Source organism: Rousettus aegyptiacus, unplaced genomic scaffold, assembly GCF_014176215.1.
Source record: "Rousettus aegyptiacus isolate mRouAeg1 unplaced genomic scaffold, mRouAeg1.p scaffold_m13_p_3, whole genome shotgun sequence".
Lineage (NCBI taxonomy): Eukaryota > Metazoa > Chordata > Mammalia > Chiroptera > Pteropodidae > Rousettus > Rousettus aegyptiacus.
The window spans coordinates 9,301,690-9,325,401 of record NW_023416306.1 but is presented as its reverse complement, the minus strand read 5'-3'; the positions used below and the strand labels follow the sequence as shown (position 1 = coordinate 9,325,401).

The 23,712-nt window shown below is 42.5% G+C and overlaps 1 protein-coding gene across 11 annotated transcripts in view; it reads right to left on the bottom strand.

Moving 5' to 3' along the window:
• The window catches only part of DENND1A (DENN domain containing 1A), a 452,316-nt gene that overhangs the window by 202,796 nt on the left and 225,808 nt on the right, over positions 1–23,712 (bottom strand). For all 11 annotated transcript variants that reach the window (XM_016137432.2, XM_016137434.2, XM_036238282.1 and 8 more), the window contains one exon: positions 7,791–7,891. In XM_016137432.2, the coding sequence (XP_015992918.2) occupies positions 7,791–7,891 (101 nt within the window). The remainder of the gene's footprint in view (positions 1–7,790; positions 7,892–23,712) is intronic.

The window sequence follows — 23,712 nt, the reverse complement described above, 5'->3', positions numbered from 1 at the left end:
GACTCTCAGTCCTTCAAGTGTGTAAGGGGAGGCCCAACCACAGTTGTCGAGAGGTTACTTTCAGCTGTGCTGGTGCTTCTAGCATCCTCCCTTGTGTCCAGACCGGGAGGCAGGGTTACTCAGTACAAAAACCCTGACACGAGGTAACGTCCTCCACTGCTGAAGTTTCTGTAATGATGGCATTACAGATGATGGTCTGTGGCTCCTGCCCTACTGGTGACCAGGAAGATATCTAGAATGTCTTTGCTGTAAAGACCATGACACTATGCCTTAGACGTTCCAGAATTTTCTAAGTGTTGGGTTTAAGAGACGCTCAAGACCAGGGAAGAGTGAGGAATTAAATACAGAATGTGTCACCAGAATGAAAAACCAGGCCCCAGCTTGGCTGTATAAGCGGCAGAGGGCAGAGCCAGCTGTGTCCCATGGAGGCTCATCAGAAGCCGGGCCCGGGGAGGCAGGCTGTCTACCGGCGCTTCCCACATCGGGCAGCAGGAGGGGCCCGGAAGGGTGGCAGGGCAGGTCCGGATGTGCTGATGCAGCAGCGGAGGTGGAGGCCACGGCCAGGGTGGCTAAGTGACAGCCACCTTCCCAAACCGTTCCCATGGAAAGGACGCTGTGGCTTCTCTGATCCTGACAGTCTCAGCACCATTGCGGGCTGAGGCGGGAGGAGACCTGTCCGCTGTGCTCCTGGTATCTGTGCTGCCGGGGGCGCCGACGAAGGGCCGGGCCGGGGGCCGACGCCAACCAACTACACGCAATACTCACCTTTGCAGAACATCTGCTTTTTCGCTATATATGCTTCGGAAGGTTAAAAATCTTTTTTTTTTTTTTTATAATAAGGATGAATAAACCGTATTAACAACGATAAAGAATATATTAAAAATCTAATGGATCGGTAACTGGATACCGGAGATAGTTGTATAACCTTGTACTAACCACTAAATTGTACACTTTTAAAAAGGTGAATTTTATGGCATATGAATTACATTTCAATTTTAAAAATCAAATAGAAAACCTGAAAAGACAGCTTTCTTATAGAACCTATAATATAGAGATTCCTGCAGAATCAATAATGCAAAAACTGCAAATAGCCTAGTCTCTTCTCTTTCCTATTTTTCCACCAGGAAGATGGTTTACTCAGAAACTGTCCGACGCGTCCCGCAAAGGCTCTTGGCGTTTTCAATTCTGGGTACTGCTGAAGGAAATGAAGGTGCGCCTCAGTGTAGGGCCAGTGACGATGGTCACCTAACAGCTTTTCGGTTGCCCGCTTGATGCCAGGATCTTTAAGGAGAGCTGCACCTTCTGCTGTGCTCCTGTGGGTGAGGGAGCTGGGGCTCAGAGAGCTCATGCGACTTACCGAAGACATTCGGTTGCACCAGAGCCAGGATGTGGGCCTGGAACTTTGACCGCCATGCCCGAACTCTTCTACTATCAGCTGCTCTGTTCAAACTTCAGGGTCAAGTTCAGCCAGATCTTAATAAGGGATTTACCTAGAAATCTATCATTTCCCTTAGTTCAACCAACACATGTTGTGCACTTCCTAACCTGCGGGCCCGCCATGGACGCAACTTTGCTGCTGCTTCTGTGTGAAGCTGAAATCCCGGTCCTCGTCTCCTCCTGCCTCTCTTGGATGAGCGACTTGTTGCAGTGGTTCTACGCCTGTCACGATCTCTTGGCTGCTTCCTAGCTCTGAAAAACATCTGATCTCCTTCTCTTGCCTGGACACCTGAGTTCTTCTGTGAAGTAGTTTTCTCAGAGGCAGAACCATCTAGTAGCGCCTACCTTCCTATGCCCAATGCCAGGGACATAGTAGGCACTCATAAATGCTTGCTACAAAATAGAAATGACACAGTTTTTGCTTATTTGTTGGAATTCAACACCTATATAGCCCAGAGCTCGGTAGAGATAAGAGAAATTCAGCCACACCTGTCTACCTAATAGACTGCCGTCCCACCTCAGTGTTGCCATTTCAACTGCATTTACTGGATCATTTACATATACACATATATACATTAATATATGTTGTCTTTGAATATATAATAGTAAAGTCAGTACCCACTATTTCTGGAGCACCTGTTTTGTGTCAGTAGGAATTACTATTCACGTTTGACAGAAGAGAAAGTAGGCTCAGAGAGGTTCCGTAACCTCAGTGCTAGTGAACGAGGAAGCCAGACCCAAAGCCAGGTTTCCTTGTTTCTACCACGCCACACTTCATTGGTTCCTATTTCTGCCACCAAGAATATCAACAACTCCACTTACTTTAGCATCAGTTTATCCCCTGATGCAAAACTGCACGGCACCAATGAAGGTAAAGACTAGAATGGAGCCAGCTCTCATCATCCAGAAGTCACTTCAGAGCTGTGCCCAGACTGAGGCCCTGTCACCCACGTGGATGGTGCACCCTGATATTAGACATATTTCCGACTGTTTGCTAAAAATCCCGGCTGAAACACATGATGCAGCGTGGGGTGGTGGTTCAGATCCCTACATGCAGTGTAGACAGAGAAGCTAGAACCGGTATCTCTCACAGAGAATCGGAGTATGTCCACTCTGAGGGGAAGAATGCCTTCCAGAGTCACCTGGAAACAAATGCCAGGAAATACAATGTATTTTACAAAGGCAAATGCAAGCCCCAAACCTCAATGGTGCACATCGAATTTAACTTTCAGATCCACCACGCCCTCAGAAAGCTTTGGGTGGGTGGGGCAGGGGTGGGGTAGCTACTAACTTGGCTCCTGACCTGGAGACTCTGGGGGCGGGGGTGGGGGGATGCGGAGAACACATGAACCTGTTCTGATTTGATCCAGAAATATTTTACCATAAAGGTGTGTTAAAAAGTGTCCAAGATAACTTGTAAATACAATTCAATTTGGGAGATGACTTTGGTCCTTATTTAGGACTGCTCCTGAATAAATAAGGGAGAAAAAGGAATTTACATGGGAAATACCATATGGCTTCTACTGGGACCTTTTATTAACAACATTTAATTAGCATAGTGCCTGGTACATAGTAAGTGCTCTATAAATATTTGCTGAATGAATAATTAATTGATGATAAGTTTACAATTAGCAAGTCGTCAAGAAGCCTACATGAAAGAATTCCTTCATAAAGTCTTGGTGATGGGTACAACTTATTCTCTTACACTTGAGAGGATACTAATAATGAAAGCTTTACTATGAGATGGCCTAGGATTTCAAGTGCCGGTTCTACCATTTCCTAGCTGTGTGCCAGTGGGTAAGTCACTAAACCTCTCTGAGCACCGATTTCCTAATCTATACAATAGAGCTAATAATATTTGCCTTGCAGCCAGAGTTAGAAGATTTTGTAATAATGTTTATAAAGAGCTGACACATACACACTGTACTCAATAGAGGGTGATTATTATAATGAAAGGGACGCTGATTCTCATCGACAAGTTAATCCTTTTGTCCCAGAAATGGGAAGCCTCTGCCAACACTGGCCAAGGTCAGGGCTGTCATCGGCCAAGGTAGGGAACAGTCTCGTTTTCACTTTCAAAGTCGAGAGAATGGCACAGATCTAAAGCAGAAAGGAACCAGCAGCACATGTTTTTAAATATTCATAAGGGCTGGAAATGTCTTACTCCTTTCGTTTTTTTTCTGCCATCTGCTTTTGTTTCTTTTCTTTTCATTCTTATGCCACAGCTGCAAATGAAAACAACCATACAATAACTCAAGTTAAATAAAAAAAAATCAAAATAAAAACAATCTGAGGGGTAAAAAGAGAAGAGGAATTATAAAGTTTCTCCCTGAGCTCACAGGCTACAGAAGCAAGAATAATGTTTGATGTGAGTTAAACACTCTGGAAACCAAAACCTGCGTCCCATGTTTGTAATAACCATAATAAGAGCAACCGCCACTTACTACACGGCTCCTATCTGCTTCCGACAACCAACATCTCTAATTCCTAAAGCCACTCTTCAAAGTAGGTAAATAAAACCCATTTTACAGAAAAAGTAATTGGAGATCAGAGAGGTAAAATAGATTGTTAAAGGTCACACAGCTAGTAGGAGATGAAACTGAGGCTTAAACCCAAGTCTGCCTAAGTCCAAAGCCCGGGCACTTTCCCTACTACTCTCTTCAAAAATGGGAAGGAACTTGAAAAAAATCAAGTTAGGAAATATTTAGGGCAGACTATTTGTACTAAACTGATTTATTCAGATAATTAAAATCTGTGATTATAGCTCTAATTAAAGTTAACTCAGATAATTGGGTAGTGTATTTGTGAATGTGCAATTAGAGCCTTCCACATAATTGTGGGGTTTTCGGCATCGTACGTGCCACTTATTCACCGACTCCTAGAGCTTTGCTCTCTTGGCCTCCGTTCTACCGAAGGCTGCATTACAGCTCTCGGGGTCTCTGAGTCCAAGGACCATGACCTGTGATGCCAACAGCAGGGTCTGGGCTCAGCCTCATAACGTGTCTTTGTCCAGAAGCCAATGAACACCTCATCTTCAAGTACAATGTAAAAAGCTCTTACAGCCTATACTACACTGTTGTCCTGAAAACTCCTAGCAGCATGTACCTGAAGAAAAACTGGCAGCAGTGGTCCTCATGTGTTAATTACACTTGTGAAGTCTATTATGCATAGAAAGGGCACCTGCTGGCAGTGAAAATGACTAGAATCTGCCCTTCCTGTGCGGTGAGTAAATTGAGAGTTCATTTCTACAGGAGATAATAGTTTTCAGATTCCATTTCGTGTATCCCCTGCATGGGGACGTACTTAACATTTAAATCATCTGCAGAGGAACAAACCTCCTTCAAATTTACATCTTTCAGGCTCCTAGCACTTTACTTAAAATGCTAGTTATCCCTGCTGGCTCTTACCACCAAGGATTAAACTCAACGTGGAGAAAGTCACTGAGCACAATAGAATAAAGTTATTAGCATTGACTCAAATTTCATGACATTTGTAGTTTCTGACCAAAGCAGTGGTAGCAGGCTGAAGGTGATCAAATCAAGCCTTGAATGGAGGATCTGTTTTTTTTTTCTTTTCTTTCCTCCTGGGGGTCTTTTATTCCATTATTCTTATATCTTGTAGTTAATAAACAGGTACCAATCCCTACCAGCCTATCACCTTTTGGTCACTCAAATGTCGAAAAGTTCTTTTATGCAAACAAGAGAGCAGGCAAGAAATGCTATCACACCAACTTCCGAGATGGAGCCCAATCGCAAAACCCTCTCAAGCTCAGGAAGGTGAGTCTTAACTATGGATTTTTTGGAGTGGAAGTCTGGGGTGACAAGGGCTCAGCAGCCTTCCTTGCCCAGTCTTCCCTTCTGAGTGAGACTTGTCAGGATCATTGCTCTCGGTCAGGCTGGTGACACAGTTCTTGACAGTGCTGGAGTTAGAGAGAAGTTGAAAAGAGGATCGTGGATTAGCTTCCACGGGAAAGAGTAAGACAGCTAATAAATCCTCTACACAAACAAGAAAAGAGGGCTGAGCCTTGGGATGGCAGCTGAAGAGAATAACTGACTAGAATAAACACTGATTTTTTTTTAAGTAAAACTTTTTAATTAAAAAAGCCATATTTTTTTCATTATAGAGATATCTGAAAATATGGAAAATAAAATAAAAATCATACAGAATCTCTCTCCCTTCTCATCATAAACCACTGTAAACATTTTGGTATATTTCCTTCTAGATTTCTGCTCCTATGTTTGTTTTTATTAAAATGGAATCATACAGTTCATAATATCTATATTGGGGCAAGTAACTAAACCTCTTGAGGCCTTCCTTTACCAGTCTGTGCAATGGATCTAATAATATCTGCCTTACCAGGCGGCTGGAAGAATTAAATGAGGCCACGGATGTGAAGAAGCAGCTGGGGCGCAGGAGCCGTTCGACCCCGGCGGCCACTGTGCTCACTGCTGCTCCTCCTCACGGTTCTGGAAACGCAAGCTGCTGGCATTGAAGAAGCTCACAACCGAGTGACCGAAACTTCCCAAATAGCAGAAAGCTAAAGCTGTACTACCTGGGGGGCAGAGGGACTGCAAGGGCTCTCCCCGCTCCACCAGTCCCTGCACACAGGAGCCCCTGGGTGCTCCCATCTGAAGCACGGCATCGACACACAGGCCCGCCTCTTCCAGGGAGAACTCCAACTAAGGTTTCCCCTTACAGCACATGACTGGGTGAGGTGGGGGAGGGGGCTGAGACATGTGCGGGTATAGGGGCCATGTGCTTGTAGGGGTGTTGTATGTCAGAGGGTGGGTGGCAAAGGGACTGGGCATCACTGTGTGAGTCTCAGGGGACACATGTTCCCCTTTTACCTTTCTTACTGTCTTCCCTCTGCCTTCCTTGGGTATGTGTTTTGTTCTGTCTTCTCCCCCTTGCTCCTCTAGCCTCCTCCTTCCTCTCAGTGCCTGCTTCTGTCCAACCCCTCAATCCTTCAAACAGCAAACACTCCTGGATAGCAAACATGGGCCTTCCCTTTGAGATACATGGCAGTGGGAAAACAAACAAACAAACAAACGAGAACGCTGGTTCAGAAGCTCAGAAGGAGCAGCAAGTCTAAGCAAAGGAACAGCCTCTTCATCTCACATGAGGGGGAGGAACGCATGGATAAAAAGAGCCATCCTGACAAGAAAGACACATAGTGAAATGTGAAATGAGCCAATTCACCTGGTGCTAGGTACTGGAGAGGGTCACTGATTTTGACTTGACGGCCCTGAGCTACATCTGTGTTGTACCTGTGGCTTCTTGGGATGAGGGTGAGCCCAACACATTTAAATAAGGAGCACTGTGGAATACCTTTAAGCTCCCAGGACACCTAAGCCACCTCGGTGAACCTCTTTACTGGCAGGATTGCAAAATGGGCTGGAGAACCCAGCAAAAATTATGGCTGACTGGGACTCAATCAATTTGAACCAAAAGAGAATGTCCTGCATCATCTGCTCATAAGTGACAGAACTGTAGCCCCTCAAATGGGTCCCCTTCTCCTGCAGCTCTCGACGTGTGGCAGGCAGTGCCTTCTCCTACACACACACAGTGCGCCCTCATCAGCTTTGCTGACTTGAGCTGTCTGGAAACAATGTCTTTAACCACATCACAGTGGAGAAACACGTTATTTAGAAGAAAAATGGATCCAAATCAGTCCCGCTGAGCCTTTTTGGCAATCTGCTGAAGACAGGTAGTGAGGATGACCAGGCTTCGCGGCAGCGTCTGCGGAGCACCCACCACGCGCCCGCGTCCGCCACGGTGTCCTTCCCTCGGCTGTGCCGTTGCATCTTTCTATAATCTTATGTACCAACAAATCTGCAGCCAAGTGACTTGTCCAATGAGGCAGGGCTGACTCTAAAGCCTGCTTTCCTTCCTTCCACTAAAACACAGTTCACTGAACAGTGAAACTCCCATCGGAAAACTTCAGAGGGGACGGGGGTCTGGCTTATGCTCCCAAACCGCAGCCGAGAGCCAGTGTCAGAACACGCCAGGGCAGGGTCGACACCTGAAGACCTGGGGGATCTCAACTGTTCTGGTCACCAGTTTTCAATCTGTCTCAGCGGGGGAAAAATCATCCAATGACTTGGTGCTTTGGTTTTCCCAAACTGAGAAACGGGAAGAGTATTATCTACTTGAACCCGTAAGAATGCCGTGACACATACGGAAGCCGCTTGGAAACAAAAGGGCAGTGAAGTCGTGTGGTCTAGAATTCATATGATTTGGGTTAGCATTTTTAATTTTAGAGTCACCGACTGCATTACGAGGTATAGACCTAACAGTCCCGGACAGGTCCTGGAGGAGGGCAGACAAGGGCAGGGGAAGCCGCGCGGCCTTACCAGCAGTAGTCCAGCAGATGCGGGGGCAGCACGGGGATGTACACGTGCTGCCAGAACATGGGGTACAGCATGGCGGCAGACCCGTGGACGCAGGCGGTCAGCTGCAAGAGAAGCCAATCAGAGAGTCAGAGATGCAAACCGAAGTGAGGACACAGTCATGTTTGAGTTCAGCAATAACGTTAAATACACGCTCCTGAACATATTTAAAATAAGTTAACTCAACCACCCTAATTCAAATTTAATGAGAGCTTGCTTTTTAAAAAATCTATTTTATTATCTGATTATGAAGCTAATGCACAATGACAGTAGAAAAGTTAGAAAGTTAGGAAACAGGGATAAAAGTAAAGTCTTCACCATCTGAAAATAATTTAACATTTTGGGATATTACATACACATGCACTTATATTTCCTTTTCTAATAAAATTAGGATTACTGTAAGTACAGTGTTCATTTGCCCTTTTTTTTAAGTTAATATTATTTGTTGGCATTTTCCCACATCTTTAAATATTCCTGGAAAACATATCTTTTAATGGCACTCAATGAATTTCCCATATTATATTTAACCACTCTTCTACCATTAAGTTATATAATAAGAACAGGTCCATAATTTTTATATCTGTTTCCTAGATGTAGAATTCAGAGACAAAGGTTATAAATATTTTAAGGCACTTAATAAGTATAATATAAATATAATAAATGTATTAATATAATAAATAGATGAAAGATGGAGGCTCTTTACACTTTCCAGCCTGTGCTAGAATGTACCCCTGCGCCTCACCTCCAACACTAAGGACTGTAGTCAAGTCAGTAGCTTTAAAATTAATTGAATCTATCTTGATTTTATTTTTATTCTTCCGATCATGATGGAGGTTGAACATCTGGTCATACGTGTCTTGACTATATTTCTTAGGTAAGTGGTCTGTTCCTTTTTTTAGGCCACTAATCCTTTGCAATGTTTTGGAAAATACTTTATTTAATTTTCTTTAAATTTTTTTAGGTGAAGAGGTTTAAATAACACATAGACAAATCTTTTCCTTCATGATGGTTTCTACTGCTTTTATACTAAGAAAGTCCTCCAAATTTTCCCCTAGCATTTAACTCTTTAATCCATCTGGAATTAATTTAGGTTTAAGGACTGAGGTGAGAATTTATTTTTTCCACATAGTTAATCAATTGCCCCAGCACTGTTTACTGACTAATCCTTCCTCTCCCTGTTCTTTTGACATGGCTCTATTTCATTTTTTTTTTAAAGAGCTAGACACATCATACACTCAGTATTTGATATAATTAAAATTTTAGGAAACAAAGATATAATGGAATAAAATTGCTGCAAAATTCAATATAGTAAAAGAAGGAAAAAAACCAACACCTTTGGAGATATGGCTATGAAGTGACAAAAGCCAACAACACATGTTTCTTTCTGCCTTGTTCCTTTGGTTTCTGGGAAGCCTGTTCCCATGAGGACTTTGCTTCTTTTGGAAGCTGTTAAATGGCCTTTGCTGACAGAAGGACATTTACGTGGCGAAAGACTGACGTGTCAAGGCCCAGTTAAAAGAATCCCAGAGGTTAGTGTAACATGAACGGCTTTAAATTGGATATGCTGCTGATGTTTCACAGTTGTGAGCACTGTGCATTAAAGCCAGGGCTGCCACTCCCTTGCCCACCCCCTCTGCCTTTTTCCTCCAACCCCGTTCTTTAAATCAGGGACTTATCATGAACAGGAGCTGCGCCAGCAAGCTCTCCAGAGCCGGCTCCATCAAGGGTTGTAGGCTTACTCCACCCCTCTCGACCCATTTGGGTAGGCTTCCATACAAAGGAGGCAGTCTGTCATATTACACATGACTGATCTCTTCAGGGTTAAAAGAGATGAAATATCTTTCCTGGTTGAATGAGTGGGAAATGAACCAACTTTACTCCAAGTCCACTGTGAAGTCAGGCTGGAGGGTGACACTGGCCTTGAGCCCCAGCTCTTTCTGCCATCCTTGAACTAGCTACCAAAGTACTCTTACTGAAGCACGGGTCCATGTAACATTTCACTCAGAAGTCTCTGCAACAGGCATGTCCCCACCAGTTCTCAGTCTACCTGCAGAGCAACCAGTCTCTTCTGCCTTCTCCAAGTTTATCCTTGGAATAAATCATTCTCAGACCTTGGAGGAAGCATTTTTCCCTTCCCCTCTTCCTCTCTTTCCACCTGTCCCCTCGGCTGGCCCAGATTTCTGCCCTCCCTCTAGTTTCTGCACGCGTGCCACCTTCCGTGCATGACTCTCCCAGGCATACGCCCCACTTCTAATGCGGCTGTGACTGTCTACATTTGTCCTTTCACTGCAAAGTACAAAAAGACCTGTCTCTCTCTCTTTCCTTCTCCATGTTCTCAGTGAGAGAGCATATATGTAAGTGCTGGCTAATGCAATGTTTCTTGAATAAATAAAAACCAAATTCTTAGACTACAGTCACAATGCAAAGATAGTGGCTTTACTTTTAACGGTACTAGATCAATATTTTCATGAGTCTCACAGAGTTAAAGAAGTATTTGACTCAAATTCCAAAACAGTAATGGCAAGCTTCGACACACAAATATGCCACTTTTTAGAAAATCAAGTCGATGAATTAATTCATGCATTCATTCAATAATATGCCTATTCTATAAGTCTACAACACATCAAACAAATAAAAGCACTTTAAAATCTGTAAGATGCCACACAAATGTAATGTATCATCACTGCAGGAACGCATTTGTAATTCTCTTTGAAAAAGTCATTCAACAGAATGTTCCTGGTTGAGACAGAACTTGATAACCTGCCTCTTTTTAGCTTAAATTGGTCTGAATGGAAATCCTATTTCAAGTGGTAAAGTGGCAGAGATCTTATCTTCAGACAATGTTCTTTTCATGTCTCCTCAACCTCAAAAAAACCCAACCAAAGTGAATGACGAGATTTTAAAATTTCTTACCCCTCATAAAGATCAAACTTCCGAAGTGTTCGATCATCATTCCCATTGGAGAGTTTTCTAAGGGTCAAGTCTCCGAAATGAGAGTAAACTGCATTTACCCATTTGATTAAGAAAACAAACAGAAAAGGGAATTGTTTGGTTCTTTTACCAAATGCTAAATGGTGCAAACAGGAATAGTGGCTAAGTCGACCACAAGAAAAAGTGTTAAATAGATCTATGCTTAATCAGAAACAACATATTATGTCCTGTAAATTATTATTAGCCACTTATTTTAAAAATAACTCTAAAACCAACCCCATTTTTTCAAAATAAGTGTCCTAAAGGCCTATGCACATTTCTTACAGAACACAAAATTTAAAAGTAATGAAAGTATACAATTTGGATCGTAGTCAACAAAGGAGTATTGTGAATATTTAATTGAAGTGCAAGTTGAGGAAAATGAGCCTATCAAAATCTCACTCTGTGGGAGAATAGAAAGATAGTATGTGTAAAATTTGCCCAAAGTCATTAGTCACAATGAATATTCATCAGAATCCAATTATCAATCCTATTTAATGACACCCCAAAAGATTTTGCCCTGAAGCAGCTGAATAGTCTAAGACTCCAGACAAAACTAGATAAATTATACACCCAACAGCCAGTCTAGCCAGGATACAGATTGTAAAGTAAACCACGGTGGGTTTTTGGATGTACTTTTAGCAAATTCTGTCCTCAATTAAAGGTGTACAAGGTCACTTCTATCTCGGCGTTTTCTATATGGCTTCATTAGTTTTCTTTGAGGTAAAGGGAGAGAAAAGGAGAAGGCAGTGGGGGTAGGACAAGAATGAGGAGTGATCAATGACAGAATTGAAAAAAATCACAAAGACACATTTTTAAAAAATTTAAGGTATTTCTCAGAGAAAATGCCCAGCTTGTCACACTCTTAGATCCCAATGCCTCAGCTGATTCCTGATGGTCACTTTGTAATTTAATAAGGATTAGGAGGAGTAAGAATATCTCCTTTAAAAAAATCCCAATAGTATATGTGCCAGGCACCATGGTGGGGGTTTAAATCTTGCAAAGTATTATTTTATGGGGGGGGGGGTGTTTACAAACATACACACTCATCACCACATTTTACAGGTAAAAAAACAGCCTCAGAGGTGAGACACCTTGCCCAAGGCCACACAGCTAGTGACAGAACTGAGACTCATCAGACTGCAGTGGCCACTGTGTTTCCGCAATGCAGAAATTAACCAAACAATGTTCTGGTGCCCACCCGGTGCCCACACGCTATGCTGAGGATTCCGAACTGAGGAGATGTCGTCCCTGGCAGCACGGCCAAATCCTGTAGAAATGCAGTTGCCTTGCTGTTAGATGAATAAATATACAGGGCAAAATACCAATTAACAGAAAATCATCATTTTAAAACAAACATGGATCTGCCATTTCCTGGGGATTAGTTACCTTTAGCTAAGGTGTCCTAGTGTCTTTAATCCACAGGAAATTCCAGACGATGAAGTAATGGCTGTCAAAGGAAAGGCTTATACCCCAATTTGCACACCTAGCTAAAAGTCTGGCTTTCCCTTATGTGCCCTTTAGCATACTAGCATGGAGCTTCCACTGCTTCTCATTTTGATCTGAGCAGGCCACTTTCTGCCCTGGGTCTCAATTCCCCCAATATGGAAAACGAGATGCTGGACTACATGATCCCTGTGCCCCCTTTCAGCTTTGGCAACTTGTGACGTAAAGCAGAGGTACAACAACCCCAGGCTGGTACCAGTATCTGTACCGGTTCGTGGCCTATTAGGAACGGGGCCGCACGGCAGGAGGTGAGCAGCCAGCCAGCCAGCGAGCGAAACTTCATCTGTAGCGCCCCCCAGCGCTAGCATCACCGCCTCAGCTCCACCTCAAATCATCAGGCATTAGATTCTCATAGGAGCACTGGTCCCTGGTGACAAAAAGGCTGAGGACTGCTGACCTAGAGGAAATGCCAACCTCTGACGTGAAGAATGTGCCTCCTCTGCCCCGCTCGCCTTCAGCCATACTGACTAAGCATAAGTAACACACGGTCCATCTCAAGCTGGTCTTGCTTTCTCATCTCTGCTGCTACAAGGGCCCACCTAGAATTCATGTGCTATCTAGGAACCATCCTCTTTCAGCTACCCAGCTCCACCGCCTGACTGCGAAGGGCGCAGCCTTCCTCTGAGCTTGGCCCCTGACACTGTGAGACGTCAGAAGTAGATGATCTAGAGGACCAGGGACATGAGACTGCAGATGCGAACTCTTGAGGACAGAGCTCACATTCAGTTCCTCTCCTTATCTCTTACTACATGCTTGACACAGAGCAGGTGCTGAGTACATGTCTGGGGAATGGTACAGTGCCTCCAGCTTAACACCATGAGGAATAGCAAGCAAGATTACCAGACACTTAACAAATCGCAGTTGCTTAAGAGGTCACACCTAGAAGCTGTACACTTTAAAAGGTATTGAGAGTCCAAGTTCTAAAAGCTGGCAGAGCCAAAAATCAAATGCTCGCGGTCATTCTTCACATTCCAGAACTCAGAATGGTAAAGTATCAAACTGACGCCTGCTTCATCGCTGAGTTAGAGGCACTGGGCCTTCTTGAACCCAAACATCAGGGAACTGATCAAAGAGTACAGGAAGAAGACCTGATTGCCACCTTTAAAGAGGGGTCCTTTTTTGAGTCCACTCATTTCAATCAAGAATCAAGCCATATAGAGTAGTTGTAGAAAATGTCTTATAGAAGTTAGAGTTTCCAATTTGAGAACTAGATTCTTTTATTTAATTATATAGCATCTCTGTTGTCATCAGGAAATCAATAGTGCCATGATTCAGACAGTGTTGTGGGGTTTTTGCTTGTTTGTTTTTGATTTTTACTTATTCTCAACTGTAAAACCCACTGTAAGATCAGCAATGATTTTTAAGTAAAATTTGCGGGGACTCTGAAAGTTAACCTACTCAACCCTTCTAAGAGTATGAGAAAAACCTTTAATTATACGTGGCTCAGCTACGTTCCAATTGTGTTTACTACATTTAGTGAGGGTAGAGTTGGCTTTTAAGAAACTCATCAAAGATGCTTTAGCGGAAAGGCAACTCAGCAAGCCTCAGCAATGAAAGACCTGCAGCTAGTCTAGACAGGCTGCCGTGCGAGTAGAGATGGAAAAGAGCAAAGACGGTCCTGCTTTTCTTCATTGAAATGTCAAAATTGAACACTTCTGTCTTTCTTTGTAAGGGCGGAGGACAGTCTTTCTTCAAGCGGTTTTTCTTTTAGTTCAGTAGAACTCATCCTACCTCTTGCTTCTCCACTATCCTCTGGGGAAAGGGAAGGGGAAAAATACACACAAAAACCCAACACCCCAACATGGGGTCGAGGCCAGTACCTTCCACTAACAGCAAGATCAAGGTCTCTCAGGCGATCACCTGCCCTCTCTCTTGGTCGCTTCTCCCCGCCCCTCCCCACCCTTTTTCAACGCTACCTCCTAGCTAGAGTAATTAAAGTTATTAACCAGGGCAACATGCTTTCATGCCCAGATTTGACACTTCAAAACATCAAAGCCACTAGAACTACCAAAGCGAAGGCAGAAGTGAGGGGATGGCAAACTCTGGTGTAAACGAGCCTGGAGCACCGCGAGGGAGGGAGGACAGACTTATTTATTTATTTATTTTTTTAAAGATGAGAAAGAAAAAGGCCAAGTTACACGGGGATTGATAATAACTCATTTAAAGACAGGGACGGCAGGGCGCCTCCCCTCCTGCGTGCTCTCTACCTATGACCGACAATAGAAACAGGATGTGGAGTCAAGATACAGCCTGAGGATCGCTCTGAACATGGGACCAAGTCAGTGGGTCTAAACGGGCACTCAAGAAGAAATTGATTTGCCAACTCAAGTCTGCTATAAGTGGCTCTTTATGTTTCTTTGAAAATATTTCGAAGATCATAATTCATGTTTAGTTCATTTACACAATTGCTTTAATAAATCGCATTTTTTAAATGAAAGAAAGCAGAAGTAAGCATGGGGTCATGAGTACCTGCCTGTCAGGTACCCACACACACACACACACAGAAGAAACTGAGGAAACTTCAGGTGATAGGAATTACTAGATTTGAAGGCACAGAGGAAAAAGAGTCTTCTCTTTAAGAGTTATGTCAGGCAAACCCGACCTTAGAAAGTGACGGTAAACTCAGAAAGTTAAAGCTATCAGACGGCCTCCACCATGACACTTACCTCAGCATTTACTGTCTGCCAAGCAGTTCACATACAGATAACTCATTTAATCTTCACAACGGTCCTATAAGGTAGGTATCATTACTGTCCCCATTTTACAGGAGGAAGCCAAGGTTCCTAGATGTTAAGTACTTTGTTCAAGGTCACAGAGCTAGTGGCAGATCTTGGATATGAACCTAGGGAGTCTAGCTCCAGAGTCTGCTCTTAGCTCACAAGAAACTGCCTCCGTGCTCTGACTGCGTAATCTGACAGTTAGTGAGTACCCTGCTCTGTGTACGTGCCATGCCCTCAAGCAATTTAAAACAGACAAAGATCAAAATGCAAACAATCAACTTCAACACAAAATCATTAGAAAGAGGTGTTGTAATAGAGGTTCGAGTGTGTTGCATATGAAGAAGGAATCATTAAGTCTGCCTGGGGCAAGAATAAGGACTGCTTCCCTGAGGGGGGGAGGGTTGTTTAAGAGCACAGCCTGGTCCCCCTCCCCAGGGGGCTGGTCAGGTGGTAATGTTCGGTCAAGTGAACACCCCAACTTCTTAAGGCCATTCTAGCGCTATGTAGTGATGACCGTGGAGACTTGAACAAGAAATGACAATTTAGTCAATGACTATGTGACTAATGAGAGGTGGGTGGATATGGAAAGCCTCATTCGAGTTGCCATGACTATTCCGTTGCCTGGATTCATTCACCATCCATATCACCAGTTATTAAATTAAACCTGCACAGCTCTTCCAGGGTCTCTACTGTCCTCCTTGTTTCTGAAAGTTAAATTGGGGTGAGATTCAGAACCAACATTTACTGAATGACTGGTTTGTGCCCAGGACTGGGCTATATGCTGTCATGTCTATGACCACTGAATCCTTTCAACGACGCCGAGGTGGGTATTAATACTGCCTACACCATTTTTACAGAAGAGCACAGAAAGACTTAGGTCAGGTAAGCCACCAAAGGCCATATGGACGGGAATAACACAGGTAGGACTAGTACACAGGTAGAAATGGAACAAAACCATCCTGACTTGAGAGCGGGTGCTCACCCCTCCAGCTTTGCTGTCCCTTTACTTGGGAAAAGATAGCACCTGCAGAGCTGTCTGAAGACTGTATAGCTATCATTGTAGCAGAAGAAAAAAAATGTGAATTTTCGTAAGGCCTGTACCGACGACCCCTGACTGCATGATACTTCACATCACACGACCTGGCCCGCCAAAGTGACTGCACTTTTGGCCCATAGACACTAGAGGAAATGAGTTCCTGTTCTTGCTGACTTTGCGTGCAGTAGGTGCTCGAATTTCTTTAATGAAATTCACATAAATGTCTGCAAATGTGGGGGCCATTTAGGGCTTTTCAAATACATTTATAAGTCAGTGACTTGAATATTACCCATTGTTCTTTTGGAGAGATTTGATGATAAGAATTCATATGAATGTGGTTCATAAAAAATAAGATATCCATCCTATAATCTAAGGGATATATAATTTATTTCACAAATTGACTATGCTATTCAAATAATAAGATTCTCTGACATGTTCTCAGTGTATTGGCTACAAAGAAACATCACCCCTCTGGCCTATTTATACACATGTACCCAAAATTGCTCTGGTGGACTGCATCAGCACCCAACATTACTGAAAGCTTAAACAGATTACACTAGCCAATACCAAAATCAAAGCTCTTCCAAGGAGAAGCATGGGACAAAGAACGTTTTAGTGTTATTCTCTACTCATGTCTTCTAAACAAACTTAAACTGCCTCCATTACGCAGTCTCAACATGAAAATGAGTCTAATCATGCAAAATAACAACAATCAAAGAATAAATATTACTTTTGTCTATTCACTATTTCTGAATGCATCGATCATGTGGGGAATCTTAAAAAATAGACATTCTATGGTTCTGTCTTAGACCAGAATGTCTGGAGCTGGTGTCTACAGACCTGAGTTTTCAACAAGTTCTCTGGATGATTCTAACAAAACTAACCCATGGATTAGCATTTGGGATCCACGAGCATTTTGAATCCTCTGTCTAGTCCAAAATGTGCTCAATGCTTGTTGAAGCCATGGGAGAAGAGGCAAGAGAGGAAGGTAAGAACCAGTAGGGAGCCCATGAGGGTTGAAGTCACAGCAAATTTTAAAGTATCACCAATTAAACTGTTTATACTCTACGCATTACTGTCTCTATAACATCTCAGGGTTTTTCATTGTTGTTGTAGTTCAACACGAACAAGAGTAAACCAACTCACACATAATTAAATGAAGACCATAGTTCAAAAGCAGTTAATTGTATTTACACTTAAAAACCAGAGAAAACCCACATAAATAAAACATAGCAATAATTCCTCCTACTTCCTGACAATGGAGGTCCCTTTCATTGATGTCTAACAGTTCTTAATATTCTCTGAGCCCCGGTAAAATTTTATGTGATGGAGATTAGAGAGGCTACGCTATTTGGAAGTCTGGCTGCAGTGTCTGTATTTCCTGCCACTTCATTATATTTGCTAAGGCTCTCCCTCTTCACCAAAAGGATCAGTTTTCTCCTCACTTCTTTGAGTACTCTTAGGTCGTTAGTGTGAACTCGGTTAATCTCTCTTTTTTAACATATAAAAGATGAACAAACAAAATGTTCAACTTATTTTATTTTTTAAATAGGACACTAAATTTAGTCTCAGAATTCTCTGTTTGGTAAGTTTCCAGTTACAAGGTCTTGGCTTCCCTCGAGCACAGTTTGAAACAAAATAATGCAGTTTGTTCCTACGGCTGGAACATGCAGAGTGGAGTGTGCGGGCAAAGAGGCCCTGGCTCGGGCCCAGTGCGTCAAGGCTTCTTAAGCTGCCACTCTCGTCTCTGCTTCGAGGGCTGCAGACAGGCAGAGGGTTTGTTATTTCTGGTCCAGAAAAGCTAGGAAAAGCATTACGGACATCGTTCAGGTACCTAAACCATTACGCAGGCTGGCCTGGTCATGACCCAGTGGAGGTCATCAGGAAAGAAGTGAAAATGAGGCCAAATCTGAACAACTCCTAAATTCACAAATTGGCCCATCTTAGGTCACAAGACCAGGTCATGCTAAGACAGTGGAAGCTGTTGGCGGGAGTGGGCGGGGCAGGATTTGGGCAAGGCTGGGAAGGTACCCATGCCTTCTTACCAACCCTGAAGCATCTCCTAAGGGCGAGACCTAAGGGTGCCAGTGGGGAGACATAAGTACTGCCCACCACTCTCCAGGCCACCAGTGTCCGGGGCTGGCCGAGGCCCACATTCTCTGGGACTAATACTTAGTTTGCAAGAAACTGACTGGAAAAAGATACCAGTTTATTTTTTCTTCCCTAAATGAGGCATTATCAGAAAAGTAGTAATTCTTTCAGAGTTATGGATACCACACAAATAATTAGATGTGGGGCCTCAGTGAATGAGGTAATGGTCTTTCCACTGAACCGTACTTCCATCCTAAGAATTTGCTTTCAAAAGCTTCCACTGAAAACCACAAATGTACGTTCCTTTAGAAAGTAAATATGCCTTTGTCATTATTTGCTGGAGAGTCTTAGTGTTCAGGACTTCTTGCGGTGTCCCTACATCACAGAAGGGGCAAGGAGGACCAAGGCACACAGGGGCTGGGAGATGGCCCGGGCTCGCGGAAACGGGTTCTGGCTAAGGGAGTGCGTCGGCTAGAGATTCACACGGTTGCCCAGGTGCCACGCACGGTGAAAGCGCTCGCTCTACCTGAAACAGAAAGCGTAGGCGCGCGCTCATAGGCGAGGGCCGGGCGAACGGTCTTTCTGTGATTTCAGTCCAGGGTCCACAGAATCACACCAGGAATGTTTCTCTGGAGTCGAGCGTCAAAGGGAACGTGTGAGGAAGGCGGGGCTGCCGAGGGGACAGTATGGGGTAGAGAGAAGGGGTTAGCTTGGAGCCCAGGGGGGTTAAGTGGGTTTCGGTCCATCTCTGCTGGTCACCTCAGAAAAGGCACTTGACTTTCCAAGTGCCGATACTCTAATCTGCAAAAGGAAAATAAAACCAACCAGCACCTAGGGTTGCAGCAAGAACTGATAAAAAAAAATATATGATTAGCACCATGCCTGGCACAGAGTAGGTGGCTCAAAAAGCTTAATTTTGAAGAATTTTAAAAGGGTATGGGGGAGGACTGGGGGCCTCCCACATAAAACACAGAGCTTGAATTTAAATGAGGGTGTTCTACACAGTCTGTGGGTGCTATCACCATAGCTCTTTGGTAGTCTGAGCGCTATTTACAAGTTACATGTGACGCTCCTCTAATTAATATACAATCAGAACTTACTTTCACACAAGCCAATTTATTAGCTACACCAGCAGCCTTATCCGAGATTTGGCTCAGACTATCTTTTGGGCTCTTTATGAGAATTCTCAAATTCCCTTGGTGGGATGAATATTCTTAACAATGTGCCTCTGGCACCTGTGACCACTCCCACACTAGGATTCTGACAATAGTTTGAGAGGTGGCACCCAATAAACATAACCTCTCCCCAAGATAAGCACTTTGAAGGGGCTAAGATTCCTTTGCATGTGTAATGCCTGGACATTTCTCCATTGTGTGAAGCCAAAGCCTCCCTTCTCTTGACACTGGCTCACGATGACCTCTTTGCACATCCCTCTCTCTCATCTAGGATGCGACCCTGGGCAAGTTACCCCATCTCTCTGATAGCCTATTCTGTAAAATGGGAATAATATCGACTTCTTAGGACTGCTGTTGGAAGTAGATGATATCCTCTCTATAAAGGTCTTATTTTAGACCTACATGTAACTCACAAGAGTTACCAAAGAACAATACATATTAAATGCCGGATATGAAAATCTGGAAGAAAAATGAGGCCTTTGTGCTAGAAGAAATCACACTGAAGTATTTACATTAGAGAACAAGATGTAGTTAAGCCTTCCCTATTTATCACTTATAAAGGAAAACAATCAATATACATTAACTGAGCAAAGAAAATAGAAACTTACATTTTTCTTATACAGAATTATCACAATATTATTGACCAAGAAAGCCTGAAATGAATATCACCTCTCTGAACTAAATATTGCTGGGTTTGTCTCTACTGATGCAGTCGTTTTTATAGAAGACAGCACTCTAAAGTGTTCGACAGCTTTTATCCTTCAGATGCTTAATGGATCTGAGGAGCATTTAAACCTACATCTTATCAAACAAAACTGAGGAAAACATTGTTTGTCATGATATGGCAGGCCACATCTCGATTTGTCAAGAGAGGGTCATCAGAAACTTCAGGCTTAAAGAGACTTTGCATTCCGCCTCTCATCAAAAAGGTAATAAAAAAGCCACTATTGAGGAAACAGAAGGCAACAATTAGACAAATTTTTAAAAAAATTCTGAGATTGGTGAGGTCTGAAGTATTGGATAAAACTGATGTCTGCTCAGGTACTCTGCCCCCGTGGAAAATGCACATAACCGATCAGGACTGCTGCTGATTGCAAGTGAGGTATAAGGGGATCCCCTCTCCCTAAAGACATTTCTACCATCGGTCAGTAAAGTTCAAAACTCAGTTAAGAATCAACTATTTGTCAAAAAAAAGTTTTTGTTTTTTAAGTCAAAGTAATACGTGTTTATAGCCTTAAAAACAAAACAAAAAGTACTATCGGGCTTATACTGAAAAACGGCAGTTCATCTCATGATTACTCTAAGTATTTGTTTTTAAATTGTAAACATTAATATTTGACTTCCGGTTATAGAAGGTATTACTATAAACATATACATACACTACATGCCAGACTCTGTTTTAAGAGCTTTGCAAGTATTAACTCACTTTAATTTTATTTGACCCGAGGTCATCGGTGACCCAACGAAAGTGGTTACAGTGGAGAGGTGGGGCTAAATCCACAGAGGACGGAGAGGAGAATGGGAGAGAAAACAGTAATCGAAAATAATTCAAGAAATTGCATTCTAAAAGGGAAAAGAGAAATGGCATAAAGGAGAGGTGGGTCAAGGAACTTTCACTTTGTTTGTAAGTTTGTGGGATATTTCACCTAATGTTAGTAAGCTCGTGAGAAGGCACCAGTAGAGAAGGAAGACATTGATGCAGGAGAGGAGAGCTTGGTGCTTGAAGACTTTCCTTAAGGTAGCAAGAAGGAAGCTGAAGGGGCACCTTCTCAACAAGGCATCCGTTGGCCGGCCGTCTGTCCAGCAGTGCAAGCCCTGCCGCCTGCTGCTGCCTGTCCACTCTCCTTCTCTGGTTTGCTCCTTAGTGTTTATCATCAGGCCACCGTAATATTCCTCTAAATACCATATATTCAACTCCCCTTGCTTATTCAAGGTCTTTCCTACTAGAATGTGAGTTTAATGAGGACAAGCTTGCCTATTTTGTTCACCGTGGTTTCCCAGCACCCACAACGGTGCCACGAAAAACACATGTTGAATGAAGTCAGGTGGACAGTAGAGCGGCTGGCCCTAGAGAGGACAGATGGTTCCCCTACAACGGAGAAGGGGGAGTGGAAAGGCAGAGACCCGAGAGGCTGACAGGTGTGGGGTGTGCTGCCACTCTCTGAGCACTTGCAGTAGATAAGGATAGGATTTCAGGTTAGAAATTGTTTTCCTTTAGAAGTTCAAGACACTGCTCGACCATCTTCTGGTTTCTAAAATTGCCACTGCAAAATCTTGCGTAATTTTGATTCTTAACCTTCGTACAGGACTTACATTGTCTTTAACTCTGTACTGTAAAATTTCATAATAAAAGGACTTGGTACCTTTAACTTTTCAAAAATTCTGAAATATACAAGTATGTATATCATAAGCAACTTTTACAGAGGGAAAAAAAGCCCCTCAAGACTCTCAAATTCAGCACCTAACTCAGCGGTTGACAGACTATAACTCGAATGCCAAGTCTGGCCTGACTCCTATTTTTGTAAATTACACTTTGTTGGAACATAGCCACATACACTAGTTTACTGATTATAACCTACAAAGTCGGAGTCCAATAGGTGTAGTGAAGGCCATATGGGCTATGGAGCCATATTTATTATTAGACCTTTTACAGAAGTTTTCTGATCCGTAACCTAGCTCAAGACAGAAAACAATACTTTTGATGTCCCCTTATGCCCCTTCCCAGCTGTACTCTTTCACTCCCTTCGAGGAAACTATTGCCTAAATTTTGTGTTAATCATTTCTGTTTGTTTCCCTTGTAGTCTGTATGTGTCCCTAAATATGCCACTTAGTTTTTCTTACTTGAACTTTATATGAGTGAAATCATACTGTACGTTCTTCTGTAGCTGGATAGTGTAGCTGACCCTCGCTAATACAGGATTCCACCGTGTAACTATACAATTTATCGGTTCCTTGTTGATGGTCATGGGTGCTCTTGCCAGGTTTAAAACACAAAAGCAAATGGTGCTATACTTGCCTGTACATGTATCCCACTCTACAGGACCAAGAACTGTGTGTCGGTATATGCACACACACACATCCCCTCTGCCCGCAGGTGGAACTGCCGAGTGCTGGGCATATGCAAATAGTGTATGTCACATGCTCTTCAAAGAGCAGACAATAAAATTCCCCACTACACCTCTAATTCAATACTTGGCTTTATCGGACATCTAATTTTTGCAAACCTAGTGTTTTAATCTCTATAGTTTTAATTTGCTTTTCTGTGATTGCTACTGAGATTGAGCATCTTTCCACATATTCGTTAGCTATTTGTGTTTCTCCTATTCATGCTTTTTGCCAATGATAGATTTCTCTTCTGTTTTTGAACTGTAGTAGTTCTTTACATATTTCAGATATTCATCCTCTGTCACTTGTATATATGGCAAATATCTCATCTCAGCTTGTGACTTGTCTTTTCATTCTCTGGATATTATCTTTTAATGAAGAAAAGTTCACAATTTCAATCTTTTCCCTTATACAACATATATTGTGGATTAATTAAATCCTTTTCTACTCCAAGATCAAAGAGATTATCCGCCTAGTTTGTCTTTTAAGTTTTGCCTTTCACATTTAAGTCCTTAGTCCATTTGGAATTCAGTTTTGCATATGTCAGATAGAAATTATCTTCCTTTTCTTCCTCATGTGGAAATCAATTATTGAAAAACCCATCCGTTTTCCCAAATTTTATAACATCATCTCTGTTGTATATACAAAGACCTCGTGCACATGTGGTCTGTTTCTACAAACCCTATTCTGTTCCTTCAGTCTATTCGCGTATCCCCGTGCCATTTCTAGTGTCTTAATTACTACAGCTCTACAAAAAAATTTGATATCTGGTAACCCATTCTTTTTCTTCAAGTATGTATTGGCTCTATGCTTGGCTTTTCTGTATTAATTATAGAATAAGTTTGCCAAGAACAATATTAAATCCTATTGGGATTTTGAATGGAATTATCTGCAATCTATATGTTACTTTGGAGTAAAATGATGTCTTCAATATATCGAGTCTTCCTATTTATGAATGTGGTCATGTTTTTTCTCTATTGGTGATCATATGACCTTTTCCTTTAAATATGTTAATGTGGTAAGTTATATTATTAGATTTTCTAATATTGTTAATATTTCTAGGATGAGCCCAACTTAATTATTATGAATTATATTTTTATACATTTGTTACTATTTTAAGACTTTTATAGCTATGTTAATGAGTGAGATTGGCTGATAAATTTTCTTGTAATGTCTCCTTATGTGGTTGAATGTCAAGTGTCTGTCACAAGAGAACTTAGAGTGTATTCTCTTTTTTTTTCTGGAGTTTGTCTAATTGAAATTATCTATTCCTTGAGATGTTT